This window comes from Oryctolagus cuniculus, chromosome 2 (genome assembly GCF_051225735.1).
Source record: "Oryctolagus cuniculus isolate XC-2025 breed Fujian yellow rabbit chromosome 2, ASM5122573v1, whole genome shotgun sequence".
Taxonomy (NCBI): Eukaryota; Metazoa; Chordata; class Mammalia; order Lagomorpha; family Leporidae; genus Oryctolagus; species Oryctolagus cuniculus.
The window spans coordinates 180,036,282-180,048,886 of record NC_142868.1 but is presented as its reverse complement, the minus strand read 5'-3'; the positions used below and the strand labels follow the sequence as shown (position 1 = coordinate 180,048,886).

General features: G+C 45.3%; 2 protein-coding genes across 12 annotated transcripts in view; one reads left to right on the top strand and one right to left on the bottom strand.

Annotated features, from left to right (window-relative positions):
* The window catches only part of RBKS (ribokinase), a 115,340-nt gene extending 113,858 nt beyond the window's left edge, over window positions 1-1,482 (bottom strand). The window contains exon 1 of one of the 4 annotated variants that reach the window (XM_089326626.1): window positions 1,309-1,482. In XM_089326626.1, the coding sequence (XP_089182752.1) occupies window positions 1,309-1,397 (89 nt within the window). In that variant the 5' untranslated portion in view covers window positions 1,398-1,482. The remainder of the gene's footprint in view (window positions 1-1,308) is intronic. The other 3 variants (XM_008254584.5, XM_002709946.6, XM_089326627.1) reach the window with 3 other exon arrangements.
* A 318-nt stretch (window positions 1,483-1,800) lies between these two features.
* The window catches only part of BABAM2 (BRISC and BRCA1 A complex member 2), a 488,359-nt gene continuing 477,554 nt past the window's right edge, over window positions 1,801-12,605 (top strand). For all 8 annotated transcript variants that reach the window (XR_016229520.1, XM_017340849.4, XM_002709945.6 and 5 more), the window contains exons 1-2: window positions 1,801-1,892; window positions 5,016-5,167. Coding sequence is in view for 7 of the 8 variants with exons in the window: in XM_017340849.4 (XP_017196338.1) it covers window positions 5,040-5,167 (128 nt within the window). In the remaining variant the exon portion in view is untranslated. The remainder of the gene's footprint in view (window positions 1,893-5,015; window positions 5,168-12,605) is intronic.

Below are 12,605 nucleotides of genomic sequence, written 5' to 3'. Positions count from 1 at the left end.
GACTGTTTTGTTGCTCATCATCACACTCTCCAGTTCACTCTCAGACTGCTGTCAACCCCTATGCTGATCCCAGCAGTCTCTCTTCCTTTCTAATCTTGGTTAGGAAAGTTGGTAACACAGCTTATGAACGTTTTGAAGCAAGGGAACCGGAACCTGCTTATATGAAGTTCCTACAACTGTTTTCTGGGCAGAAACAGGTGGGTGTTGCAGGGCTTTGGGGGATTTATTTTGGTTCCCTGTCTCCCCACCATGTATCCCTAAGTTCTCTTCTAACCTTTGGCAAAGCAGTTTCCAGAGAGAAGAGCTCTTACTGTAGTACACCTCATAATTTATTACTATCATTTTTAAAAATTTATTTGAAAAGCTGAGTGAAAGTATTTTTCCATCTGATGGTTCACTCCCCAAACGGCCACAACAGCCCACAGCACTGGGCCACGCTGACTGAAGCCAGATGCCAGGGACTCCAGGTGGCAGGGCCGTGTGGTTTGGCTATCGTCCTCTGTCTTACTGTGTGCAACAGCAGGAAGCTGGACGCTCATGTGGGATGCTGGCTTAATGGGCTGTGACACACCACTGGCCTCCACTTATTTACAATTAAAATGGCAGCAGAGATGAAAAGCTATTCACCAACGTATCAAAGTGATAACTACTGGAATGGTGGGATTTTCTTGGACTCTTTTCCCCCTACCATCTTGCCGCCTATCTGACCTAACTCAACTATTTTCATTTAGCATTATGTTCTATCACTCTTTGATCGGAGCTTTCCGAAGGTTATGAAAATCGTGTTGATGGGTTTTTATCTGGACTCACAGGGCTTGCTATTAGGTAAGCCACCGTTGCCGTAATACTGAAAAATAGGGCGTCCATATAACACAAGGCAGGAATGCCAACAATCAATATGGGGACAGAGGTGAGCGGTCATCTTTCCGACCCTTGTTCCACTATTTTACACATGCTCGGACCATTGATACCCAAACCGGGACAATCACCCCTCCAGCCCCACAACCCTGCAAAGTAGGGCATGTCCTCCGAATGAGCCGGGGACGGTGAGGGGAGAGGCCCGGCAGCCTGGCCGAGGCCACAGGAGCGGGTCTTGGGCGGTGCTTCCAGAAACATCAGCTGTTTCTCTAGACTCGCCTCCACGTCCCCTTCCCTCCCATTCACCTTTACAAACTCAGGCTGTCAAAGAGGCAGGCGGCAGGCCAGCTCATCACCCAAGCTACCAGTCTCCCCCCGGATCGGCGGTGCTCAGGGCACTACCGCCCCCTCCCCCGAGCCGCAGACCCTGGGCGCCAGCCCCGCACTAACCTGACCAGGTCGGTCATGCAGGAGCCCACCACTACCACCGCGGCCGCCTCCTCCTGGCACTGACTCCCGGGCTCCCCAGACGCCGCCATTGCTAAGAGGTGCAGGCGGGACGCTGACCTTTACCCTTTGCCCGACCCCGTAACCCGAGACGCCGCTCCTGCCCCGCTTCCCCCCGCACGCGGGCCTCGCCGCCGCCTACGCGGGTCGCCCACCCGAATGCCCGACATATCCCCGTCCGCTATTTGCCCCTCGTCTTCCCAGGAAGCGCCTTCCTCCTCTGCTCCCCGACACGGCGCCCTCCAGATCGCCGCGATACACTGAGCCGCTCGCCACTCGAGGAGCAGGCCTTCGAGGCGGAACTTTCAGGCGCTCCCGGGACGCCTTCCCGAGCGCACGGACAGGCGCCGCGCGGGCACGCGCACGCCTCCCGGCTTCTGGGCCGCAGAGGGGGCGGGGCGGGACGTCGTGGGGGCGCGCACGCATCCGGCCCGCGGTGCGCGCGCAGGTTGGTGCGTCGGTCGGGGGCGCGCTCGGGTAACCTGTACCCCGCGTAGTCGCCGGTTACCCATCGGACTAAGTTCCAGGTACCTGGACTGGGGCTGGTGCGGGGAGGTTGGATCCCGAGTCGCACAGGTGGCGCTGAGAGTCGTGGTTTGAATATGGCTAGCGGGCTCGCCCCCTTTTCCTGTTGAGAAGGCCCGCTTCCAAAGACGCCCGCTCGCCCCTGTCGTGCCGGCCCCCTCACGAACGAGCCCCCACGGCCAGAGCCTGCCTTCCCTTCCTTCATACCTAGTCAGCTCCCCGGCCCTGACTAAGCCCGCGGGGTTAATTCCTCCTCCCGGCTCGCTGAGGGGATCGCACACTTTGGGAGACAGAAAGTGTCCCCTTCTAGATGCCCCCTAGAAAGGGGTGGGCGTTCTGTGGGTCTGAGGTGGCAAGAGGCCCCTGAGTGTTGCCCCCTGGAAAAATCGCTTCCCCCGTGTAACTTCCCGCGTGCGCCGTATGTCGTTGACGTGACGCAGCAGGACGCCACCCCTTTCCGTTCCATGACGTCAGCGGGGCACATGTTTCCGTGTTTGTCATCCCATTCTTAATTGCGAGAACCTGGACTGGGCTTTAGACGTCTTTGTATTCCCCGAGCCGCCCATCAGGTGACCTTATGTGATCTTTGGGGCAGCAGACACTTGTAAAAAATTGCATTTTTTCGTTTTCCTTCAGCAGCCCCTCACAGTCAGGAAATAAAAACCGGAGAACTAGCGTTCCAGGGAGCCTGGCCCCGAATATTTTTGCCAGTCTGGCATCTAGTGTAGTGCTGCCATTTAAAAAAATTAAGGGTGACCCTCCCCTCATCCGCATGTCCCCGGCTCAGCGCAACAAAAGACCATCATATTTTGGCTTTTCGGCGACCTCCGATTTTGGAGTCAGTGTAGTTTTAACAAAGTCTTTCTGAAAGAAGGCCTATTTCCTCGTAGTTGAAACATTTTAATGCTGCATGAAATCTTGCACTGCCAAAAAGTAGTACGATGGCCGTTCTGGAAATAGACAAATTCATTCTCCCAGGTGTGGCCCCAAAGTTACGGCAGTTGCTGGATCGAATGGGTTGTTGTCCCTGTAGCATGGGTTGGTTTCTGGGACGAGTCTGTTCTCTTCAGCGTTTAAGGGGCGCATCACAGCAGTAGGCCAACAGTAGTCTAGGTTGTGTCTAGTTGTAAAGCCCTCATTTGTTTGGATTCATACTTTTTTGTCTGTTTACATTTTACTACATATCATATATATATTTGTAATGTTAATATTAGCTAGGGAAAGGGGTTGTTGGGGGTGGAGAGAGGAAGTAAATGAAATGACAAGAGAGCTGAGTAATAAATAAAGTGCTGATACTGAGTAGATGTTTAGAATGTGTTGGGCCTGTTTCCCTTTTTGTAGAAATGAGAGGTCAGAAAATAGGTGATGGGGTAAAAAAACCAGGAGGCTGATTTTGTAATGTAGATGAAATCTTTTTTTTTTTCCAAGATGAATTATTTTTGTGTTGCATGTGGTTTAGATAAGCATCACTTCAAGAACTGTGACATCAGTACATAGACATAAAGGTGGAAATGTTGCAGAATAGAAAAAAAATGGGCTTCAAAATGACAACATGGATTAGTATACTGTTCCAAGACAGATTATAGCAGTTACCCATATGATCAGCAAAATGAGAATTAAAACACTTGCCTTAAACCCACGTTGTGAGTATCAACTGCAGTGATGTGTATGGAAGCTCTTTGTACGTGATAGTGTCACAGATATGTATATGAATTTGATGATGGATGGCAGAGTGCATTAGATGTTTACTCTTTGAGATGACACTGTAGAATGGTGGTGAGAAATTATATGTTAAAGGATCAGAAGGATCAGAAGATGAGCTTGTTTTCTATTTGCAGAAGGGCTGATTTGGAACTAAGGTGTGAAGTATAAAGGTTTTTCTGCCTCAAAGGTATTTCTGGGGTCATCACTGATTGGGTCGCAATTTTACTCCTTTTTGAGTGATGACTGCAGTCTTTTGTTATTATCTGAAAACATGAATTCAAACAGAATCTAGTTTTTGACATTTGTTTTTTGCAGGAACTTGTAAGTTCTCGTGTGGTTTAATATATGCAAGTTAGAACCAGAACATCAGTTACTTATAATTGTAACTTGCTGGAAATTAATTTGCTTTTGATGTGGGATTATCCTTTCAGATTGAGGAAGAAAATATTCATTTGAATTGACTTATTCACCTCTGAAAGTAGAGGCTTTCATTTAGAAATCTGTTCAGAGGAATTCATGTACTCCTTTCTCAGCCCCCTGGATTTCCACGCAGTTTAGATATGATTTATTGGTTTTACTTCTGTATTTTCATGTGTGAGGATTTCTTGGTGCCTTCAAGTCAGAGACTTTAAGATCAATGTTAATCTGTGTTGCTTAATATCTGGGTGGTTGTGTGTTTTTGTCAATTAAGTAGAATTTGCTACATCTGTTTCTCAGTTGTTCTATATCTGTTCCCTTGCCAAATTATTTGAGGGCATATTATCTTTCCTCTGTACTTAAGTATTTCTCTAGCTTTTGTCCCTTTATTCATCTACTTATTTCAAGAAGTTTGTTGAATGTTTAGTGAGTGCCTTGACTTTTGTTAAATACTAGAGATTCCTTCAGGAGAGAGAGCCCATAAGCAGGTAGTTACCTACACTGTGAAAGGGCAGATAGCAAGAGAGGTCTGTCGGCCATTAGTAATTCCTAGTAGGCAGCAGTAACAAGCAAGTTAGGCTTGTGCTAGAGCTTCAGATGGTATTGTCAATCAAGTTCTTACTCCTTGTGGGGACACAGAGGATTCCCAGTGTGTGTGTGTTTTGTGTGTTATCGAAGAGGGTTGTTGGCAAAGGCTTCTTAACCTTGACTAAGGTAGAGTAAGCCAGTTGTAGGATGCAGTGGAATGGCTGTAAGTAGAGGGTGACAGTAAAGAAATCAGCATCGGAGAGGAGGAGGGTGTGTGTTTTGTTCTTGAAAGTCAGTGGTGCATCCATGTCCCGAGAAGCTGAGCAGCGCAGAGATGAATTCTTTTGGAAGATCACTGAGGTAGTTTGCTCTGGAAAGGAAGTAACATTTATTCATGCTGGAGAAAATTCTGAGTGCTGTGCCGTCTTCAGGAAGCTTGTGAGCTCTGATCACCATTTTCCTCCCTTTGTTTTTAGTGGTGATTGACAAATCAAGTTACAATGTCCCCGGAAGTGGCCTTGAACCGAATTTCTCCAATGCTGTCTCCATTCATATCCAGCGTGGTCCGGAATGGGAAAGTGGGACTGGATGCTACAAACTGTTTGAGGATAACTGACTTGAAATCTGGGTATGTATCAGAACTAATTCAGTGAATTTACCAGAACCAGTTCAGCCTTTCCCTAATAATAAACCGTTCTAACCAGACTCATAAAAGTTGAATACCACAGAAATTTGTGAAGTCATGATGTCGTCACGTGTTGGTTAACTTGGTTTTGTTTAATTCTTCACATTTTATGTTCAAGTTATTTTATTTGTGTTGTGGGTCCTTGCTTTATGGTCAGAATGTTCATGTCTTTTTTCTGGCTTATCTCTTTGTGAACAGTGCACCATGTAGGTTTTAGCAAGTATGGTGTTCATTCACTGGCTTGTTTTCTTATGTTTGCTGTCCAGCATACACTTACTTATTTATTTTTTAAAAAGATTTATTTGTTTACTTGAAAGAGTTACACAGAGAGAGGAGAGGCAGAGAGAGAGAGAGAGAGAGAGGTCTTCCATCTGCTGGTTCACTCCCCAATTGGCCACAACGGCTGGAGCTGCGCCAATCTGAATCCAGGAGCTTCTTCCGGGTCTCCCACGCGGGTGCAGGGTCCCAAGGACTTAGACCATCTTCTACTGCTTTCCTAGGCCACAGCAGAGAGCTTGATCAGAAATGGAGCAGCTGGGTCTTGAACTGGTGCCCATATGGGATGCTGGTGCTTCAGGCCAGGGCGTTAACCCACTGTGCCATAGCACCGGCCTCTAGCATACACTTTAAAAATTGAATTTGGTGATTCTGAATTTAACATCATTTGATGATCTTTTAATACAGAAATTATAATAGAGCCAACATGAATCATTCCTCTTAATGGGGTTGAAACAGCAAGATGTCACACCTAGAAATGTTATATTAAAAAAAAACCCAACATTTTATTTCAAAATAAATTTAGACTTACCGAAAAGTTACAAAAATACTACAGGAGGGACTGGTGCTATGGTGTAGTGGATAAAGCTGCTGCCTGCAGTGCTGGCATCCCATATAGGCACCAGTTCAAGTCCTGGCTGCTCCACTTCCAGTCCAGCTCTCTGCTATGGCCTGGGAAGGCAGTGGAAGGTGGCCCAAGCCCTTGGGCCCCTGCACCCATGTGAGAGACTCAGAAGAAGTTCCAGGTTCCTGGTTTCAGATTGGCCTAGCTCTGGCTCTTGTGGCCATTTGGGGAGTGAACCAGTGAATGGAAGAATTTCTCTCTCTCTCTCTCTTTTTCTGCCTCTGCTTCTCTGTAACTCTACCTTTCAAATAAATAAATAAATCTAAAAAAAAAAAACTACAGGAAATTAACACTTAAAATATTGTTAATTGTTCTATAGGTCTGATGTGAATAGTGCCAGTTTTCCCATTCATGTTTGTTTTTTGATCTTGGAGCCAATCTGGAATACAAACTGTGTTTAGTAGTCAAGTGTCCTTAGTCTCCCCAGTCTGGCAGTTCCTCAGTTTTTGTATTTCATGACCTTGACAGTTTTAAAGAGCACTGGCTGATTATTGTATAAAATGGTGCTCTGACTTGGCTTAATATGACAGTACTTCTGAAAGTTAATGGAAAAACAAACTCATCATTTAATTCCATTTCCCACAGACTTTCTGAATTCTTCTTGTGCTTGTATTTTCTTTTCATTTGTGTGAAAAGTGCATTTTTCCCTCAGAACACCATGATGTGTAGTACCATTCTCAATGCATCAGATCAAGGAGTAGCTTTGATCACCTTATTAAGATTTTGTCTACTGAATTTCTCCACTGTAAAGTGAACTGACTTTCCCTTTGCGATTTGTGAGACTCTTACAGAATGATGCTCAGAGATCCTGCTTCTCATCATACTTTTGTCCACCATCTTCAGCATTCACTGATGGTTCTTGCCTACAATAGTTATTATTCTGGTACTTGTGTAATATCTATTACACCATGTGGGTTTTTTTTTTTTTTTTTTTTTTTTTTTGACAGGCAGAGTGGACAGTGAGAGAGAGAGACAGAGAGAAAGGTCTTCCTTTTCCTTTGCCGTTGGTTCACCCTCCAATGGCCGCCGCGGCCGGCGTGCTGCGGCCGGCACACCGTGCTGATCCGATGGCAGGAGCCAGGAGCCAGGTGCTTTTCCTGGTCTCCCATGGGGTGCAGGGCCCAAGCACCTGGGCCATCCTCCACTGCACTCCCTGGCCACAGCAGAGGGCTGGCCTGGAAGAGGAGCAACCGGGACAGAATCCGGCGCCCCAACCGGGACTAGAACCCAGTGTGCCGGCGCCGCTAGGCGGAGGATTAGCCTAGTGAGCCGCGGCGCCGGCCCCATGTGGGTTTTAGCAAGTATGGTTTTCATTCACTGGCTTGTTTTCTATTTCTATTTCTATATCTATTTCCCTCATTCCTCCCACATTTATTAATTTGAATCCTACTACAACAAAGCGCTGTCTCTTCTCCTCCAATTATTTTTTATTCAATTATTTGTCATTATGAAATTTTAGGTATTTATTTTATTCTATGGGTTATAATTCAAGGGAGTCTTTGATTTATCCTGGTTTGCCTTGATGACTTTTTGACTTCACGAAGATGCAGAAGTAATAAGTCATTCCGTAGGAACTGCTTCAGTTTTGAATTCGGCCCCTCTGCTGGCCAGTGATCTATGGTAGCTACTCTTGTGCTACTGGCTGGCAGCGGTGCACCCCAGGCCCTGGTCAGTTGTGGGATCGTGAGGAAGCGACATCCTGTGAGTGTTGCTGAGGTGTGCTGCGCGGTGGCTTCGGTGGATTAAATGTCTTTTCGACTTAATGATATTTTGTTTTACGATGGGCTTAAGGGGATGTAATCCCATCAATAAATCAAGGAGCACCTGTTTTATCATTTATTTTCTCCCTCAGTTGTTCCAGGTTTTGTCATTGGAAGATCTGTCAGGTGATTTTGGTATATCCTCATCCTCATCATTTTTTTGAGCACTTTCTTGCCATAAATGTTGCTTTCTTGACTTTCTTTTAACTTTCCTTGTTAGGTTCTATTGCCTTTCACCTTTCTAATCTTGCTGTTTTTTGACAGAGCTGTAGATTTGGATATAAGGACTTAGATTTATGTTACTAGTAAGATAAAGACTAAGTTAAGTACCTTTTTGGAAGAGGTATGCTTTTTTTTTTTTTTTTTTTTTTTTGGCCAGGCAGAGTTAGACAGTGAGAGAGAGAGAGAGACAGAGAGATAAGTCTTCCTTCCATTGGTTCTCTACCCTAGTGCCCACTACGGCCGGCGCTACGCCGTTCTGAAGCCAGGAGCTGGGTACTTCCTCCCGGTCTCCCATGCGGGTGCAGGGACCCAAGCACTTGGGCCATCCTTCACTGCCTTCCTGGGCCACAGCAGAGAGTTGGACTGGAAGAGGAGCAACCAGGACTAGTACCTGGTGCCCCAACTGGGACTAGAACCTGGGGTGCCGGCGCTGCAGGCAGAGGATTTGCCAAGTGAGCCATGGCACGGCCAGAGGTACGCTTTTTTAAAGATCTGTTGTTAGGGGTCGTTGTTGTGGCACAGTGGGTTAAGTTACCACTGGAATGCTGGCATCTGTTATCAGAGAGTGCCATTTCAAGTCTCATCTGCTTGTTTCTAATCCACTGCTAATGTACCTGGGAAGGCAGTAGGTGATGGCCCAAATGTTTGGGCCGCTGTCACTGATGTGGGAGATCCAGATAGAGTTCCTGGCTCCTGACTTTGGCCTAGCCCAGTTCATGCTGTTGCGGCCGTTTGGGAAGTGAACCAGCAGATGGAATATCCTTCTCTCTCTGTCTCTCTCTGACTCTCTGCCTTTCAAATAAGTAAATCATAAAAAAAGATCTGTTTTGTCTTCAACTTCATTAATCAAATGCTGGTTGAGCATTTACTGTTTGTTAGTCATTTTGTTAGTGTCAGGCTCTCTTTTTGTTATTGTTGAGGAAAAAGAAAGTGGTAGATAGAACTCCTGTGGAGTTGATAGGAAGAAGGCTTTAATGTTCCTTTTTGTTGCTTTGAATCTAAAAATTACCCATACACATTAGGGGATTTATAAATAAACTGTCATTCTGAAAATAGTCAGGGGTCGGAAACTGATGTTTCTTTTACTGGATTAATATTTTATGCCTTCTAGTCAAGCAGCAGGCCAAGTGCTTCCTTGGCTTTTAGGTGGGAGGTTTTGCCAGATTTTCCGTGTTTCTTTCCTTCTTTGATTTTCTTTGTTAAGTTTTTATTTCTGCATTGTGCTCATTTCTCTTTTTTTCTGTATGTTTTCGAGGGTTTAAAACAGTTGATCTTCAATTCTTTGGCTGAATGAGATTTTTAGGGATATCTGTTTTCTCCTGCTTTCACCAGCTCCTCTCCTAGCCTATCTCGCATTTTACTGTTGGACTCACACACATTAGGGATTCTCTTATTTGGCATTTTAGGTGTGTGAGTCTTAAGTCTGTGTAGCCAGAGGTGGCTCTCATTTTCTCACTAGGCCTGAATTTCTTTATCCATAAAGTCAGCGTATGGGATGATTAGGGTTTTAACACATGAAAAATCCTATGAAAACACCCAAATACCCATCAGCTAATGAATGAACAAATATAGTATATCAAAAAGATCAAATGTTATTCAACCATATGAAAGAATTAAGTACTGATTGATGCTACAACATGGATAAACTTGGGAAATGTTATCCTAAATGAAAGAAGCTTATCACAAAAGGTCACACATTGTATGATTCCATTTATATGAAATATCCAGCATAAACCAATCTACAGATACAAAGTAAAGCAGTGGTTGCCATGGGCTAGGGGAGTGAGAAGTGTCTGGTAATATGGATGGGATTTCTTTTTTGGGTGCCAGAATGTTCTAAAATTAGATAGTGGTAATGTTTGCATAATTCTGTGATATACTAGAAATGAATTGTATACCTTAGAGTGCATTTCGTGATATGTGAAGTATACCTCAATAAAGCTGTCACTGAAAAACAACTTGTGAACCAGGGATGTTTACCGTCCGGAATGGATAGGACAAAAACATACGTTTTGCTTCTTTAGCTTGTCACAAACATTCTTTTCAGAGTCATTGAGGAGTTGATAGGGAACTGATGGCCAGTGCACTGGTGACTGGTTTTTGTAAGATAACGTGAACTTGAATTTCTTATTCCTTATATCAGTATCCTGAGAGACTGATGGATTTTATCAACACCAGGTCACTTTGCGTTTTTTGTTGCACATTTCCTTTGGATGCATTTGGTGCATCCAAATGCCTGAATGTTTAATTGAATGTGTGAGTGTAAATAGTGGATCTGGTAACAAGTTAGAAATAAGGGACCGGTATTGTGGCGTAGCGGGTAAAGCCGCCGCCTGCAGTACTGGCATCCTGTATGGGCACCAGTTTGTGTCCTGGCTGCTCCACTTCTGATACAGTTCCCTGCTGATGGCCAGGGAAAACAGTGGAAGATGGCCCAGGTCCTTGGGCTCCTGTACCCAAGAAGTGTGGGAGACCTTGAAGGAAGCTGCAGGCTCCCGGCTTTGCATCTGCGTAGCTGCAGTCATTGTGGCCATATGAGGAGTGAACCAGTGGATGGAAGACCTCTCTTTCTCTCTCTCTCTCTGCCTCTGCTTCTCTCTAACTCTGTCTTTCAAATAAATAAATCTTTTAAAAAAATTAAAAAAAAAAAAAAAGAAATGAATCCACTTGTCTTGGCTCTGCTAGGGGTGGGAAATGTCGGGCCTGAGGGCCGAGTAAAACCCATGAAACCATTTGGTCTGGGCCTGCCAAGGCAACCACACGCAGGACTTGAAATTCAGTAGATCTGTAGCAGGCCAAGTTTTTTTTTTTTTTTTTTTTTTTAAGATTTATTTATTTATTTATTTGAAAGTCAGAGTTACACACAGAGAGAGAAGTAGAGGCAGAGAGAGAGAGAGAGAGAGAGAGAGGTCTTCCATCCACTGGTTCACTCCCCAGTTGGCTGCAACGGCTAGAGCTGTGCTGATGCGGAGCCAGCAGCTTCTTCCGGGTCTCCCATGCAGGCGCAGAGGCCCAAGGACTTGGGCCATTTTCTACTGCTTTCTCAGGCCATAGCAGAGAGCTGGATAGGAAGTGGAGCAGCCAGGTCTCAAACCAGCACCCATATGGGATGCCAGCACTGTAGGCAGAGGCTTTATCCACTATGCCACAGCGCCGACCCCAGGCCAAGTATTTTTTTTTTTTTTTGACAGGCAGAATGGACAGTGAGAGAGAGAGAGAGAGAGAGACAGAGAGAAAGGTCTTCCTTTTCTGTTGGTTCACTCCCCAATGGCCGCTGCGGCTGGTGCGCTGCGGTCGGCGCACCACGCTGATCCGAAGGCAGGAGCCAGGTGCTTCTCCTGGTCTCCCATGCGGGTGCAGGGCCCAAGTATTTGGGCCATCCTCCGCTGCACTCCCGGGCCACAGCAGAGAGCTGGACTGGAAGAGGAGCAACCAGGACAGAATCCAGCGCCCCGACCGGGACTAGAACCCGGTGTGCCAGTGCCACAGGCAGAGGATTAGCCTATTGAGCCGCGGTGCTGGCCAAGGCCAAGTTTTAAGTTGGTAATTTTGTAGGGCATGTGAATGATGTTATAAATATCCAAATGGTCCTTGGTAGGAAAAAGGTTCCCCACATGGCTAATTCTGCCTGAAAAATATTTGAAGTACCATTAATGATTTTTAGTATTCATGGAATTTATTTTCTGTAGCTTTAAATAAAAGTACCTCTATCGACATTAACAAAGTTGCTGTGCATAAAATGATGTGAAAAGCCTTGTTAACCTAGAGTATTATCGATGTCTTTTATGTAGTACTTGTCAGAAAGATTCATGAAAGTTCTTTGGAAGCTTATTAACAATTTTTTCTTCAATCCTCCTGTCAGCCACAGTGTGAATTCCTCAAGTTTCCATAGCAAAACAGTGGCAGAGTTAGGGAAAGAATGGTTTCTTGTTGGTGTGTCACTTTTGGCATTTCCCTTTTTCTTCTAGATCTGCAGGACTGCGCTATGAGGGCTGGGTTCCACATTTCTAATTCCTGTTAGCTGGGAGGAGTGTACTTGCCATAGGGCACAATGTGCATGGACCGCGTGAAGTGAGGAGAGTGAATTTTGGAGATCACAAAACCTAGTCTTGTTACTGTCTGCACACATTTGTGCCACCTGTGCTTGAAGAGATAAGGTCTGAGAATCTACATTCTCGATCTGGTTCATAGAGGGGCTATATGGACAAGAATCTAATCAAAAGAAACTTTTTTAAAATAGTTTCATTTTGTTCTTCTCCTGTGGCACCTAGATCTTTCTACCTTATTTAAGATTATGTCTCCTAACTCCATTGCTAGGCTGCTACTTAAGGATGGTGCATTCTTATTTATTTTTATGCCTTCTTAAGATCTGTTATGGTACTTTTCACATGTAATGTAAGGAATGAATGAATGAATGAATGAGTGGGTTTGATGTTTTCTTAGAGAGGTTGCTTGGTTTGGGGATCAGAGTGATTCCTACTTGTGGCTTGAAAGTATG